This window comes from Oncorhynchus mykiss, chromosome 27 (genome assembly GCF_013265735.2).
Source record: "Oncorhynchus mykiss isolate Arlee chromosome 27, USDA_OmykA_1.1, whole genome shotgun sequence".
NCBI lineage: Eukaryota > Metazoa > Chordata > Actinopteri > Salmoniformes > Salmonidae > Oncorhynchus > Oncorhynchus mykiss.
Window position 1 is genome coordinate 20230758 of NC_048591.1, and position 17772 is coordinate 20248529.

Genomic DNA, 17772 nt, shown 5'->3' on the forward strand with positions numbered 1-17772 from the left:
AAAGAGGTCAACTTTTCTGGGGACCTGAATATTGACTGGTTTTCATCAAGCTGTCCACTCAAAAAGAAGCTTCTTACTGTAACCAGTGCCTGTAATCTGGTTCAGGTTATTAATCAACCTACCAGGGTGTTTACAAACACTACAGGAACAAGATCATCCACATGTATCGATCACATTTTTACTAATACTGTATTACTTTGTTCTAAAGCTTTATCCGTAACCATTGGATGCAGTGATTACAATATACTTACTATATCCAGGAAGCCAAAGTTCCAACAGCTGGCCCTAAAATAGTGTATAAGAGATCATACAAAAGATGTTGCTGTGACTCTTATGTGGATGATGTTAAAAATATTTGTTGTTCTGATGTGATTAATGAGGATCATCCAAGATGCTGCACTTGATGAACTTATGAAATTGCTTCTTCCAATTATTGATAAACATGCACCTGTTAAGTAACTGACTGTTAGAACTGTTAAATTGCCATGGATTGATGAGGAATTGAAAAACTGTATGGTTGAAAGAGATTGGGAAAAGGAGTGGCTATTAAGTATGGCTGCACATCTGACTGGCTGTATTATGAAGCCAAGATCAATGATATAAAAAATGATGGAAAAACTACTTTGGAGTAGTTTAAATTAAATTATGGGCAGAAAGACAAATTCAACTCCATCTTTCATCGAATCAGATGGCTGATGGCATCACAAAATCATTGCGAATGTTGCCAATAATTTGAATGATTGTCATTGGCAAAGTGGGCAAACTTAAGCAGGAAACTCCAACAATGAACAGTGAGCAATTAAAATAAAAAAAATGAATAATTAATGAAAAGCATTGCAAGTTTACATTTTGTAAATTTAGTGTGTGAGAGGTGGGGAAATTATTGTTAGCAATCAATAATGACAAACCTCCTGGCATTGAGAACTTAGATGGAAAGCTACTGAGGATGGTAGTTGAATATATCCACTCCTATCTGTCCTATTTTCATCTGAGCCTAGAGGAAAGTCTTTGTCCTTAGGCCTGGAAGGAAGCCAAAGTAATTCCGCTACCCACGAGTGGTAAAGTGGCCTTTACTGGTTCTAACAGCAGACCTATAAGCTTGCTGCCAGTTCTTAGCAAACTGTTGTAAAAATGGTGTTTGACCAAATACAATGCTATTTCTCTGTAAATAAATTAACAGCAGACTTTCAGCATGCTTATAGAGAAGGGCACTCAACATGTACTGCACTGACACAAATGACTGTGGAAGGGTACTGTTAGATTTCATTGCAGCTTTTGATATTATTTACCATAAGCTGTTGAAAAACATATGTGTTATGGCTTTTCAACCTCTGCCATATTGTGGATTCAGAGCTATCTATCTAATAGAATTCAAAGGGTTTTCTTTAATGGAAGCTTCTCTAATGTCAAACATGTAAAGCGGGCAGTCTCTAGGCCCTCTACTCTTTTCTATTTTTACCAATGACCTGCCACTGGAATTAAACAAAGCATGTGTGTCCATGTATGCTGATGATTCAACCATATACACATCAGCAACCACAGCTAATGTTTTGGTACAAATAATTTCTTAAGTGCTAGACCTCAGCTGAATCTGGTAATGAATGGTGTGGCTGTTGAACAAGTTGAAGAGACTGGGCGTTACCTTAGATTGTAAACTGTCATGGTCAAAACAAATAGATTCAATGGTTGTAAAGATGGGCAGAGGTCTGTCGGTAATAAAGAGATGCTCTGCGTTTTTGACACTACACTCCAAAAAGCAAGTTCTGCAGTCTCTCATTTTGTCTAATCTTGATTATTGTCCTGTCGTGGGGTCCAGTGCTGCAAGGAAATACCTAGTTAAGCTGCAGCTGGCCCAGAACAGAGCGGCATGTTTTGATTTTCATTGTAATCAGAGGGCTGATATAAATACTATGCGTACCAGTCTCTCTTGGCTAAGAGTTGAGGTGAGACTGACTGCATCACTTCTTCTTTTTAAAAGAAACATTAGAACAAACGTGTTGGAAATCCCAAATTGTTTGCATAGTCAACTTACGCACAGCTCTGACACACACAATTACCCCATCAGACATGCCACCAGGGGTCTTTTCACAGTCCCCAAATCCATAACAAATTCAAGAAAGCGTAGAGTATCATATAGAGCCCTTATTGCATGGATCTTCCATCCATCTCATATTGCTCAAATAAATAGCAAACCTGGTTTAAAAAAAACAGATAGGGCAACACCTCACGGCACAACGCCTCTCCCCTATTTGACCTAGATAGTTTGTGTGTATACATTGATATGTAGGCTACGTGTGCCTTTAAAAAAATATGATATAGTTCTGTCCTTGAGCTGTTCTTGTCTATTGATGTTCTGTATTATGTCATGTTTCTTGTTTTGTGTGGACTCCAGGAAGAGTAGCTTCTGCTTTTGCAATAAAAAAACAAATACCAAAAACCAAACGTCACAGTAATGCCAAAAAGATTATCAAGGACAACAACCACCCGAGCCACTGCCTGTTCACCCTGCTACCATCCAGAAGGCGAGGTCAGTACAGGTGCATCAAAGCTGGGACCGAGAGACAGAAGCTATTTTTCTATCTCAAGGCCATCAGACTGTTAAATAGCCATCGCTAACATTGAGAGGCTGCTGCCTACATACAGACTTGAAATCATTGGCCACTTTAATAAATGGATCACTAGTCACTTTAATAATGCCACTTTAATACTGTTTACATATCTTACATTACTTATCTCATATGTATATACTGTATTTTATACCATCTATTGCATCTTGCCTATGCCGCTCGGTCATTGCTTATCCATATATTTATATGTATATTGTCTTATTCCATTCCTTTAATTTGATTTGTGTGTATTAGGTAGTTGTTGTGGAATTGTTAGATTACTTGTTAGATATTACTGCACTGTTGGAACTAGAAGCACAAGCATTTCACTAAACTCGCAATAACATCTGTTAACCATGTGTATGTGACCAATAAAATTTGATTTGATTTATTTAAAAACATCCTTGGCTGCCTCTCTCTCTCTCTTACAATCTCGCTGCATCTCTCTCTTTCCCCTCTCTCTCTTTCCTTCTACCCCCCCCCCCCCCCCCTCTCTATATATTTCTCTCTCCAGTTCTCTCTTTCTCTCCCTGCTTACTGCCTCCCTGCCATAAGCCCAATTTTCTCTGTAGACACACTAATAAAATATTAATTCATGAAAGCACAGAGGAGCCTGCTGACTTTTAGGCTTGACGCTGATGGGTATCTTTCAAACTGACACAGTACAGCGGCTTGTCGTACACACAGAGCAAGCTTATTTGTCACCACCATCTAAGTTGCCTGCAGGTTATTGCAGATGTCATTTGCAATGTTCTTGATATAAGGCACAGAGTTAAAATAATTCCTAACCATGGTGTATCCTCTCCTCTCCTCCTTGTGTTGACAGAGATCCGGGAGGCATTCAGAGTGCTGGACCGGGATGGGAACGGGTTCATCTCCAAGCAGGAGCTGGGTATGGCCATGAGGTCCCTGGGATACATGCCCAGTGAGGTGGAGCTGGCCATCATCATGCAGAGACTAGACATGGATGGTGAGTCACCTTCAGTACCCATTTCACACATTTACAGTACACAGACGAGTGTTGCATGTCTAGGGTTTAGGGTTTCTGGGATAATGGTGTTGATGTGATCCATGACCAGCATTTCAAAGCACTTCATGGCTACAGATGTGAGTGCTACGGGTCAGTAGTCATTTAGGTAGGTTACCTTAGTGTACTTGGGTACAGGGACCATGGTGGTCTGCTGGAAACATGTTGGTATTACAGTCTCGGTCAAATATAAGGTTGAAAATGTCAGTGAAGACACTTGCCAGTTGGTCAGTGCATGCTCGGAGTACACGTTCTGGTAATCTGTTTGGCCCTGCGGCCTTGTGAATGTAGACCTGTTTAAAGGTCTTACTCACATCGGCTATGGAGAGCATGAACACACAGTCGTCTGGAAAAGCTGATGCTCTCATGCATGCTTCAGTGTTGCTTTCCTCGAAGCGAGCATAGGCTTGTTTCACTGAGCAGCTCGCAGCTGTGCTTCCCTTTGTAGTCCGTAATAGTTTACGAACCCTGCCAAATCCAACGAGCGTCAGCGCCGGTGTAGTACGATTCAATCTTAGTCCTGTATTGACGCTTTGCCTGTTTGATAGTTCATCGGAGGGCATGGCGAGAATTCTTGTGAGCATCCAGGTTAGAGTCCCGCTCCTTGAAAGCAGCACCTCTACCCTTTATCTCAGTGTGAATGGTGCCTGTAATCCATGGCTTCTGGTTGGGGTATGTACATACGGTCACTGTGCGGACTACGTCATCAATGCACTTATTGATGAAGCCAGTGACTGATGTGGTGTACTATTCAATGCCATCTGAAGAATCCCAGAACATATTCCAGTTTTGGTAGAAAAACAGTCCTCTAGCTTAGCATCTTTGTCATCTGACCACTTCCTTATTGAGCGAGTCGCTGGTACTTTTGGCTTGTAAGCAGGAATCAGGAGGATAGAGTTATGGTCAGATTTGCCAAATGGAGGGCGAGGGAGAGCTTTGTATGCGTCTCTGTGTGTGGAGTAAAGGTGGTCTAGAGTTTTTTTCCTATTGTTGCACATGTAACATGCTTATAGAAATTAGCTAAAACAGATTTAAGTTTCCCTGCATTAAAGTCCACGGCCACTAGGAGCGTTGCCTCTGGATGAGGATTTTCTTGTTTGCTTATGGCCTTATACAGCTCGTTGGCTGCCGTGTTAGTGCCAGTGGTGGTAAATAGACAGCTACGAAAAATATAGATAAAAACTCTCTTGGTAAATAGTGTGGTCTACAGCTTATCATGAGATACTCTACCTGAAGCGAGCAAAACCTCAAGACTTCCTTAGTATCAGATTTTGTGCACCAGCTGTTATTTACAAATAAACTCAGACTGCCACCCCACAGACCACCACAGCTGTTCTATCTTGCCGATGGACTGAAAACCCAGCCAGCTGTATTTTATTCATGTCGTCGTTCAGCCACTTCCATTTTATTATCCAATGATTTGACGTTGGACAAAATCAAATTAAACTTTATTTGTCACATGCGCCGAATACAACAAGTGTAGACTTTACCGTGAAATGCTTACTTACAAACCCTTAACCAACAGTGCAGTTCAAGGAGAAGAAAATATTTACCAAGTAGACTAAAATAAAAAGTAATAATAAAAAGTAACACAATAAGAATAACAATAACAAGACTATATACAAGGGGCACCGGTACCGAGTCAGTGTGCGGGGGTACAGGCTAGTTGAGGTAATCTGTACATGTAGGTGGGGGCAAAGTGACTATGCATAGGTAACAAACAAACAGCGAGTAGCAGCTGATGGTAAAGAGTAATCGCTGTCCTGATACCCAGAAGCTCTTTTTGGTCATAAGAGACGGTGGCAGACACATTATGTACAAAATACATTTCAAATAACACAAACAAACACACACAATAGCACAATTGGTTAGGAGCCTGTAACACGGCAGCCATCTCCTCCGGCGCCATCCAACCTGACAGAGCTTGAGAGGATCTGCAGAGAAGAATGGGACAAACTACCCAAATACAGGTGTGCCAAGCTTGTCGTGTCATACCCAAGACTCAAGGCTGTAATCCCTGCCAAAGGTGCTTCAACAAAGTACTGAGTAAAGGGACTGAATACTTATGTAAATGTAATATTTCAGTTTTTATTTGTAATACTTTTACAAAAATATCTAAAAACCTGTTTTTACTTTGTCATTACAGGGTATTGTGTGTAGATTGATGAGGGGGGGGGGACTATTTAATCAATTTTAGAATAAATCAGTAACCTAACAAAATGTGGAAAAAGTCAAGGGTAATTAATACTTTCCGAAGGCACAGTATGACTACATAATCACAAACATAATAAATACATTGACATGAGTGCTCATTCACCATTATGCACACACATTTGCATGTACATACAGTACATTACATGCACACAGTAATGTGCACTCATTCGCACCATACTTTCATATCACAACCTCCACTTTACACTATAAATAAGCATGAAGGATCCTACTATCCAAACAGACAGACACACACAGGAAGAGCACTTAACACATCCCATAGTCCCATTGTAGCAATATCTGTCTCTAAACTGTCTATGTGTAAAATGTTGGCTGTGGTCCCTTGCTCCCTTTCATCTTAATGAACTGTGTTGCACATATTTACGCTAACAAACACATGCGTATACACACAAACAAACACACACAACACACGTGATTACAAGTTGGGTGAATTTTGGCACATTTCTTCAGACAGAGATGGTGTAACTGAGTCAGGTTCGTAGGCTTCTTTGCTTGCACACCCTTTTCCAGTTCTGCCCACAAATTGTATTTAGGATTGAGGACAGGGCTTTGTCATGGCCACTCCAATACGTTGACTTTGTTGTCCTTAAGCCATTTTGCCACAACGTTGGAAGTACGCTTGGGGTCATTGTCCATTTGGAAGACCCATTTGCGACCAAGCTTTAACTTCCTGACTGATGTTTTGAGATGTTGCTTCAATACATCCATATAATTTTCCTCCCTCATGATGCCATCTATTTTGTGAAGTGCACCTCCTGCAGCAATGTATGCCCACAACATGACGCTGCCACCTCTGTGCTTCACGGTTGGGATGGTGTTCTTCGGCTTGCAAGCCTCCCCCTTTCTCCTCCAAACATAACGATGGTCATTATGGCCAAACAGTTCTATTTTTGTTTCATCAGACCAGAGGACGTTTCTCCAAAGGTACGATCTTTGTCCCCATGTGCAGTTGCAAACCGTAGTCTGGCTTTTTTATGGCGGCTTTGGAGCAGTGGCTTCTTCCTTACTGAGCGGCCTTTCAGGTTATGTCTTTATAGGACTCGTTTAACTGTGGATATAGATACTTTTGTACTTGTTTCCTCCAGCATCTTCACAAGGTCCTTTGCTGTTGTTCTGGGATTGATTTGCACTTTATTGATTTGCACGTATCTCCTTCCTGAGCGGTATGACGGCTGCGTGGTCTCACGGTGTTTATACTTGCGTACTATTGTTTGTACAGATGAATGTGGTACCTTCAAGCGTTTGGAAATTGCTCCCAAGGATGAACCAGACTTGTGGAGGTCTACCATTTTTTTCTGAGGTCTTGGCTGATTTCTTTAGATTTTCCCATGATGTCAAGCAAAGAGGCCCTGAGTTTGAAGGTAGGCCTTGAAATACATCCACAAGTACACCTTAAATTGACTCAAATTATGTCAATTAGCCTATCAGAAGCTTTTAAAGCCATGACATCAATTTCTGGAATTCTCCAAGCTGTTTAAAGGCACAGTCAACTTAGTGTATGTAAACTTCTGACCCACTGGAATTGTGATACAGTGAATTTTAGGTGAAATAATCTGTCTGTAAACAATTGTTGAAAAAATGACTTGTGTCATGCACAAAGTACATGTCCTAACCAACTTGCCAAAACTATAGTTTGTTAACAATACATTTGTGGAGTGGGTGATAAACGAGTTTTAATGACTCCAACCTAAGTCTATGTAAACTTCCGACTTCAACTGTACATGTGAAATTTTAACCATTTAGCAGGTGCTCTTATTCAGAGCAATTTACAGTATTAGTGCATTCATCTTAAGATAGCTAGGTGAGACAACCACATATCACAGTCAAATATACAGGATACAAACATTCCATTCCAGCTAAACAATGAAAATAGGCTAGCGTTTTGCTAAAACACATTTTCATACACATCTAAAATCTCTGTCAAACTCTTCAGTTAAACCTGAAGCAACAATATGTTCATGCCTACTGCAATTCCAATTACGGAAAACAATAACACATGGGTACACATGAAGTTACCATAAGAAATAATTTTTGATTAAAAAATGTGAAAAATGGTTGGATAAAGTGTTTTGGAAATAAACCTTCTGTGGAATTATTAGATGTGTCAAAACACTGGATAATTGGAGAAATATTCAACACGTTTTTCACCCAATTGTCTCTTTTTTAGCTTGGAATCTCCACTCAAATGTTTGTTGTTTTGTTTGTTTTGTTTTTTTGAAGCAGAATTGCTAGAAAAACTGTAGTGGACTGATCTCAGGAAGATCGGAAAGTCATACCTGAATGCTCAAGGTTGTGGACTGCTCTCCACTCCAGATAAGAATGATTAGTGAAATGATTTATCCTCCTCTACTATTAAGGTATACCTGCTGTCAAATTGAAGGTTTGCTTGATATACCGCTTTCATCTCCTGCTTTGACAAGTTAGAACATCTAGGAGGACCTATCTGTCATATTTGTTATAGATATTGCTTGTACACTCTGAGGTGTGACAGCAATCAATGTATGAGTTCCTGTTGGTTTGGTAGAGGGGGAGGACTGGAGGACCATTTGTCATCTGCGATGCCTTTGAAATTGTCAGTTGATTTTACTTGCTGTGACTGAATGAGGACACCCTGGCCAAGATAAGAAGGGTTGGCTGGATTGTTGTTGCGATTACATCTCTGTCATTACGGTGAGAGATGTTTTCAAAACATCAATTTGTGTTCTATTCAAAGCAATTTGCCTCAATCTCGTTTCATTTTCTTGTCTATAGACGCAACACAAAAGATCATGGTGATCAAATGGAGGAGGTGTCCATAGCCAGGTACATTACCAGATGAATGGGATTTGAGGGTGTTTATTGTGTCTTTGCCAAGCTAGCAGCAAGGTGAATTAGAGACACGTGACACATTCACGGATGGCCATTGATTTTTTTTCTCTTTGAGCAGCAGCTGCAACAGTCCAGCTGATCTCTATAAGATATGGATGGACTCATTGAGTTGATCTGATAATCTGTTCCACTGTCAGAACGATCCCTCAGATTGTTATCCAGCTCAGCAGAATGCCCTTGGTGGATTGCTTAGGAGCTTGTGGTCTTTGTTGGAGATCTCAGTATTGCAATCGCTCCCGTTGCTTTATATAGGGGTGTTATGCTCATAATACATGATGCCTGACATCGGCTGCTTTTGTTAGGAAGTGTTCTTGGTTTAAATCACATCCATCCGTCCATCCATCCAGCCATTCATCCATCCATCACGATAGTTCAGGGCCCTGACTGCACTGGCTGCACTGCCTGACTGTCCCCAGTGATGAGGCAGGATCCCACTCTGCATATGCATGGGCACAGAGAGGGACAATCGATGGCATCAAACGTGACAGTGCCAGCGTGACTAAGGAGTTCACCTTAGGGGAGAGGGAGGAGAGGAGGAGTGAAGGGGCAGATTGAGTCGCCCTGCATGGGCAGCACACAACCTCTTCTGCAGGGAAATTAGGAAGATGAAGGAGGAAGGAGAATAGGTATTGAAGGGAAGGAACACATACTCAAATGAAGACTTGGTATAAAATACAGTTATTGTCCTTTTTACTGATTTCAAATAAAACTTTTTTGTGAGTAAGACATGTCATACTGTGTGTCTGACTGTGTTTCTTAGGAGACGGGCAGGTGGACTTCGATGAGTTCATGACGATCCTAGGACCCAAGCTCCTGTCGTCTGAAACCAGGGAGGGCTTCCTTGGGAGCACGATAGACAGCATATTCTGGCAGGTAAGGACTTCTCTCTTTTCACCTCTATCTTCTCTCACCTTTCCTTTACCAAGCAGTGGCCTGCAATAGCTGCAGCCATGGCCAAGTTGTGCAATAGCTGGCAGTGAAATCGAAGACATTTATTCATCTTTATTTGCACAATGACGATCAGTGTAGAGGCAGCAAAGAGTGTAGTGTGTCAGTTCCTGATGGACAGTTGTTGTCCTGTCTGGTGGCAGTGCCTCCTGCCTTGGAGATGCTGGCAGGACATAATCTATGTGCCATTTGGCCAGATGTTCCTGCACTGAACCATAATGGAGGGGGGAGAGGATGATAGCTAGCGAGGGAGTCAGAGTAGTGAGTGGATGACTAAGATGGCATGACTGTGTAATAGAGGGGAACACAATTATTGTGTGTGTGTGTGTGTGTGTGTGTGTGTGTGTGTGTGTGTGTGTGTGTGTGTGTGTGTGTGTGTGTGTGTGTGTGTGTGTGTGTGTGTGTGTGTGTGTGTGTGTGTGTGTGTGTGTGTGTGTGTGAAAGAGAAGTAACAGAGTGAGTGGAAGGGACAAGGTGAGAAGATTCGAGCGAGTGAAAGAAGTGAGGGGTGAAAGCGAATGAATGAAAGAGTTAGAGAGTGTAAGGGAGAGAGAGAGAACAACCATAGCCATGGGAAGTAAGGGTAATGAGGGTGCTGCAGCAGCCCCTGAAAAATCTGAAAAATCTCTATATTATACAAAATAAATATGCAGTTTTTCTTTATTTTTACTATTTTCTACATTGTAGAATAATAGTGAAGACATCAAAACTATGAAATAACACATATGGAATCATGTAGTAACCAAAGAAGTGTTAAACAAATCTAAATTTTTTTTATATTAGAGATTCTTCAAAGTAACCACCCTTTACCTTCAACCAGTTTCATGAGGAAAATAACATTTCTGACCTACGCTGAAGATTAACTTTTTCCTTTAACGAGTCCAACGAGAAGGATATACTACTTTCACTGGAACAGGCCCCGTAAAAGGGGCCGCAGATCGGGCTGCCTTCTGAGAATCCATAGGTAAGCTCCCACTGCCACCCGTTCTTCTTGCTAATGTGCAATCAATGGCAAATAAAATTGATGACCTACGGTTAAGATTATCCTACCAACGGGACATTCAAAACTGTAATATCTTATGCTTCACGGAGTCGTGGCTGAACGACGACATTATCAACATACAGCTGGCTAGTTTCACACTGTATCGGCAGGATAGAACAGCGGCGTCTGGTGATTTTTGTAAATAACAACTGGTGCACAATATCTAAAGAAGTCTCAAGGTTTTACTCGCCTATCTACCTAGAGAGTTTTCATCTGTATTTTTCATAGCTGTCTACAAACCACCACAGACTGATTCTGGCAATAAGACCGCTCTCAATGAGCTGTATTCCGCCATAAGCAAACAGGAAAGCGCTCACCCAGAGGCAGCTTGCTTAGTGGCCGGGACTTTAATGCAGGGAAACTTAAATTCGTCTTACAAAATTTCTATCAGCATGTTAAATGTGCAACAAGAGGGAAAATAACTCTAGACCACCTATACTCCACACACAGAGACGCATACAAAGCTTTCCCTCGCCCTCCATTTGGCAAATCTGACCATAATTCTGTCCTCCCGATTCCTGCTTACAAGCAAAAAGTAAAGCAGGAAGTACCAGTGACTCAATCAATAAAAAGTTGGTCAGATGAAGCAGATGCTAAGCTACAGGACTGTTTTCCTAGCACAGACTGGAATATGTTCCGGGGTTCCTCCGATGGCATTGAGGAGTACACCACATCAGCCATTGGCTTCATCAATAAGTGCATCGATGACGTCGCCCCAACAGTGACCGTACGTACTGTACATACCCCAACCAGAAGCCATGGATTATAGAGCTAAAGGCTAGAGCTACCGCTTTCAAGGAGCGGGACTCTAACCCGAAGCTATTAAGAAATCCTGCAATGCCCTCCGACAAACCATCAAACAGGCAAAGCGTCAATACAGGACTAAGATCGAATCGTACTACACCGGCTCTGATGCTCGTCGGATGTGGCAGGGCTTGCAAACCATTACAGACTGCAAAGTGAAGCACAGCCGAGAGCCGCCCAATGACACGAGCCTACCAGATGAGCTAAACTTCTTCTATGCTCGCTTCAAGGCAAATAACACTGAAACACACAAGAGCACCAGCTGTTCCTGAAGTCTGTGTGATAATGCTCTCCGCAGCCGATGTGAGTAAGACCTTTAAACAGGTCAACATTCACAAGGCCGCAGAGCCAAACGGATTACCAGGACATGTACTGCGAGCATGCACTGACCAACTGGCAAGTGTCTTCACTGACATTTTCAACCTCTCCCTGTCCGAGTCTGTAATACCAACATGTTCTAAGCAGACCACCATAGTCCCTGTACCCAAGAACACCAAGAAGACCTGCTTAAATGACTACTGACCCATAGCACTCACATCTGTAGCCATGAAGTGCTTTGAAAGGTTAGTCATGGCTCACATCAACACCATTAACTCAGAAACACTCTAATTTGCATACCGCCCTAAGATATCCGCAGATGATGCAATCTCTATTGCACACTCTGATCCTCAACACAGGGCCCCCTCATGGGTACATGCTGAGTCCCCTGCTTTACTCCCTGTTCACTCATTACTGCACAGCCAGAAACAACTCCAACACCATCATTAAGTTTGCCGATGACACAACAGTGGTAGGCCTGATCACCGACAACGATGAGACAGTCTATAGGGAGGAGGTCAGAGATCCCTCAACGTGATCAAGACAAAAGAGATGATTGTAGACAACAGGAAAAAGAGGACCGCGCACGCCCCCATTCTCATCGACGGGGCTGTAGTGGAGCAGGTTGAGAGCTTCAAGTTCCTTGGTGTCCACATCACCAACAAACTAACATGGTCCAAGCACACCAAGACAGTCGTGAAGAGGGCACGACAAAACCTATTCCCCTTCAGGAGAATGAAAAGATTTGGCATGGGTCCTCAGATTCTCAAAAGGTTCTACAGCTGCACCATCGGCGCATACGACTATACATTTGGTTGCATCACTGCTAGGAAAGGCAGCTGCTCTGCCTCTGACTGCAAGGCACTACAGAGGGTAGTAGACCTCTATACCAGGTGGTGTCAGAAGGAGGCCCTAATAATTGTCAAAGACTCCAGCCACCCTAGTCATAGACTGTTCTCTCTGCTACCCCTCGGCAAGCAGTACCAGAGCAAGTCCAGGTCCAAGAGGTTTCAAAACAGCTTCTACCCCCAAGCCATAAGACTCCTGAACATCTAATCAAATGGCTACGCAGACTATTTGCATTGCCCCCCCCCCCCCCCCCCCCACCTGTCTTTTACGTCGCCATTGCTCCCTGTTGTTATCATCTATGCATAGTCATTTTAATAAATCTACCCACATTTACATATTACCTCAATTACCTCGTCTAACCAGTGCCCCCGCACATTGACTCTGTACTGGTACCCCCCTGTATATAGTCTCTCTATTGGTATTTTACTGCTGCTCTTTAATTAGTTGTTACTTTTTTTTCTTATTCTTATTCATATATATTTTTTTACTGCATTGTTGGTTAGGGGCTCATAACTTCTCTAAGGTACGGGGCACTATTTTCACCTCCGGATGAAAAGCGTGCCCAGAGTAAACTGCCTGCTACTCAGGCCCAGAAGTTAGGATATGCACATAATTATGCACATAATTAGTAGATTTGGATAGAAAACACTCTAAAGTTTCCAAAGCTGTGAAAATAATGTCTGTGAGTATAACAGAACTGATTTGGCTGCATTGTTGGTTAGGGGCTCATAAGTAAGCATTTCACTGTAAGGTGTTGTATTCGGCGCATACGACTAATACATTTAGATTTATTTTGATTTGATGAGGTAGTCATCTAGAATGCATTTCAATTAACAGGTGTGCCTTGTTAAAAGTGAAGTTTGTGGAATTGATTTCCTTCTTAATGCGTTTGAGCCAATCAGTTATGTTGTGACAAGGTAGGGGTGGTAATACAGAAGATATCCCTGTTTGGGAAAAGACCAAGTCCATCAAGACTGTTGGAAAAGCATTCCAGCAAAGCTGTCATCAAGGCAAAGGTGGCTTCTTTAAAAAATCTAAAATATATTTTGATTTGTTTAACACTTTTTAGGTTGCTACATAATTTCCGTGTTATTTCATAGTTTGATATCTTCACTACTATTCTACAATGTAGAAAATAAAAAATTAAAACATTTAAAAAAACTTAAATGAGTAGGTGTGTCCAAACTTTTGACTGGTACTGTATATGTTTTGAAAAAATATATTTTCACAAAAGTTGTGCGCTGGGCCTTTCAATATATATATATATATATATATATATATAAAATAAAAAAATAACCCATCACAGCACCCCTATGAGAGAAAGAAAAAGAGAGAAAAATAGAGGGACATTTGGCTATGTGGAGCACACTTGGCAGGTTTCTCTCTCTGATGCTATCATGGCTGTGACCCGGTTTGTCTCTGGTGAGCAGGAGCTCTTGGTTTACATTGTGAGGACATGCTCTCTGGTGCTGCAGGTGCAGACACTGTGGTCTCCGTGCCAACCCTGTTTGACTGAGATGAGCTGCTCTGACCTTGGCTTGCTGATATGAGAAGAGAGGATGGAGATCAGAGCGTGTGATTGTCTGAAAAGTGTTATATTTCAACAACAAATAAAGGGGGAAATCAGGGAATTGGAGTTGCTCATATGATTTCTAGCTACTACTTTCAAAATTGTGTCGACAGCTGTCCTCCAAAGAGGGGGGCTAGAGTTGGTTTTATGTCTCTGGAGTAATTGGTTCCCTCACATTCATGCTCACATTTATCACTGTTTGATAAATGAATATCCAGAGGCGCTTGGTTGATAATCTTGCTAATCTAATTTGATTTGTGAGGATATACCGTATATATCTTTGCTCTTCAGAAAAAAGTATCTTAATGTGATTCCAACCTGATAATCCCTCCTCATTCTTCATGGTCGATGTATTGTAGCCTACAGTTGTACATTTTTATGTCCGGCTTCCTGCATTAACTTGCAAAGAAGTGTGTGTGTGTGTGTGTGACACCTGTTTTTGTTGCTAAATGGTTCTCCTGCCCATTTCCTGTTTACTGGTTCTTATTTACGTACAGTAGCTTATCTCTCTGAGTCAGAAACCTTTTGTGTGTAGTATTTGGTAGTATTTATTTCTGAATTGAGAGCTGACTATTCATTCACCTGAGCTCCCTGCTCTCTGATTGAGTTTGACAGAATCATTTTTATATATGTTTTACTTTAACGTCTCTGCATTCAAGTCGAGCAAAAAACAGACTTTTCTATTTTCTTTGCTTCTCAGTAACTTGAATTGTTAATCTATATTAATCTATATTTACTTAGACTACATAGCAATTTATGTTAAGGGGCTTGTTGGGAGGTGTAAAAACAGAGGTACTCTTTGGGATTTGAACTTGCAACACTGTGTTTTCAGCCAAGAATCCTCCAATTTAAGTAGGTGGAGAGAAAGAGTTAGAGAGAAGAATGCTGAACCAGCATGTCCTGTAGTTAAGACTAGTCTGAGTACCAGTCTCATTCCACTCCTTGCCACACCTTGTCATTGCCAAAGAGGCTCTTTGGCAATGCGCTGGATTATACCACGGAGTTGCTCATTGCTTGTTGGAAATATTTTCCATGGCATGAAAACGTGGAGCCTCAAAAATAATTAGTAACAAAGTCAAAAACAAACATTTAGCTATTAGCTAGGAAAGTTTTTGTATTTTGAGGCTTAAAATAAAACTAAGACGTTTTGTGGTTGTAATTGCAGTATTTATTTAGTTTGAGAAATGAGATGTGAGCTAGCAACATTTGACTGACTGGTTTCATCTGGGCAATCGAGAGAAAAAAAGGTTGCTTAACAACCGGATAACAAGTTGTTCTGTGGAGAGAATAAAAAGTGATCAAGTTCCAATATTTGCATAATCGTTGTGATTGGAGGATAGCTGTGAGGGTGATTGAAACAGGATCAAATCTTCTGCTCTCCTTGAACTCATTAATGATAGAACATTCATATTTGAAAATGGCAGAAAGGCCAGTCTCTTTGGCACATGGGGTACAGGGAGTGGATTAGCTAAAGAGACTGATACCCAGGCTAAGTTAAGACTGCATCAAAAAAAGTACAGCTTATGGTAAATGCAAACAACAACCATATGGGCGCTATCCCAACTTCCATTCCATATTGATGTGTTTCAGTTACAGTAAATAGAGTACAAACACTTAATCTTAATGAATATAGTACTCTCTACCCGCTAGACACAGACCTCATTTCAATGTCCAGTTTTGATTTATATTTGATTGAGATGTCAACTAATATGAATTCAACATGAAATCAACAAACATTTGAAGCATGTTGTTGGCTTTAGGATAAAATTTGGGTGAAAAAAATACAAACATTTCGGAAATTCCTTTACATTGTTGACATCCTTTACGTTGTTGACTTTTAGCAAATCCAATCAGTTTTCCATGTTGATTCAACATAATCACAATTATTTTTTGTAGTTGAAATTACGTGGAAACAACATTGATTCAAACAGTTTGTGTCCAGTGGACATTTACTACATCTGTAAAGCACTTTGTTGATCTAAAAATAGCTTTATATAAATACTTTTATGTGATTGATTGATGGAATGAAAACCAGAAAGTGGCTATGATGAACAAGAACAAAGTAATAAAGTGCTATAAGGGCCATCATCAAACAAGACCGGCAAATCTTTCACATCACAGCGTTATGACGGTGCCTCTTGCAGAACACATCCGAGGTGAAATCTGAATAGATTTGAATAGCCAGCTTCTCCCATACATGAATCAAGGTGACGGGCCAGACACACAACAATTCTGCAGCTCTGAAAGCATTAGCTGGGAGATGAGGAGAGTAACCTTACGAAAGTTTCTGGCATTTTATACATCTCTTATGCCTCGGAGGGGAGGATGGAGGATGAGGACAGTGCTGTTTTTTATTCTCTGTGGCATCTTGTGTCAGGGTCTTTCTCCATCAGGGGCTATGTGTGTCACCAAGCAGGTGCAGGGCTCCTCAGCTCAGTCTCACTGAGAGACACCAGGCTGTTTGTGTTCGTGCGCGTGTGTCACAGTCAGTTAGGAAAGCTAATGCTAGCTTTTTCAAAAATACATGTGCATCCTGTAGCACTAATGCCAAAAAGTTTTGGGACACTGTAAAGTCCATGGAGAATAAGAGCACCTCCTCCCAGCTGCCCACTGCACTGAGGCTAGGAAACACTGTCACCACCAATAAATCTCTGACAATGGATAATTTCAATAAGCATTTTTCGACGGCTGGCCATGCATTCGACCTGGCTACCCCTACCCCGGCCAACAGCTCTAAACTCCCCACAGCAACTTGCCAAAGCCCTGGCCCTCGCTACATATTCATCGCCAAACCCACTGGCTCCAGGTCATCTATAAGTATTTGCTAGGTAAAGCCCCCCCCTTATCTCAGCTCACTGGTCACCATAGCATGCGGTCCAGCAGGTATATTTCACTGGTCATCCCGAAAGCCAACACCTACTTTGGCCAACTTTTTTTCCAGTTCTCTGCTGCCAATGCTGGAACAAATTGCAAAAATCACTGAAGCTGGAGACTTATATCTCCCTCTCTAACTTTAAGCATCAGCTGTCAGAGCAGCTTACCGATCACTGTACCTGTACAATCGCACACCCAACTACCTCATCCCCATATTGTTATTCATCTTCTTGCTCTTTTGCACCCCAGTATCTCTACCTGCACATCATCATCTGCACATCTATCACTCCAGTGTTAATGCTAAATTGTAATTATTTTTCCTCTATGGCCTATTTATTGCCTTACCTCCCTACTCTTCTACATTTGCACACACTGAACATTGATTTTTTTTCTATTGTGTTATTGAGAATTTGTAAATGAGAACTTGTTCTCAACTGGCCTACCTGGTTAAATAAAGGTGAAATAAAAAAATAAACAAATTAAATTAAGGCTCCTCAGCTCAGTCACTCTAAGACGCATGCTGAAGAAGGCACAAGGTATTATTAGACACTTCAGACTTTAGAGGTCTTCAGCGGTTCTGCATCTGGTGCCGCAGCAGAAGAGTTCTTAAGACGGAACAACGGAACATACCGGA

The 17772-nt window shown here is 41.5% G+C and overlaps 1 protein-coding gene across 3 annotated transcripts in view; it reads left to right on the forward strand.

Moving 5' to 3' along the window:
* The window catches only part of LOC110507730 (calcium-binding protein 8), a 107132-nt gene that overhangs the window by 36074 nt on the left and 53286 nt on the right, over positions 1–17772 (forward strand). For all 3 annotated transcript variants that reach the window (XM_021587930.2, XM_021587929.2, XM_036965480.1), the window contains exons 3-4: positions 3433–3576; positions 9494–9606. In XM_021587930.2, the coding sequence (XP_021443605.2) occupies positions 3433–3576; positions 9494–9606 (257 nt within the window). The remainder of the gene's footprint in view (positions 1–3432; positions 3577–9493; positions 9607–17772) is intronic.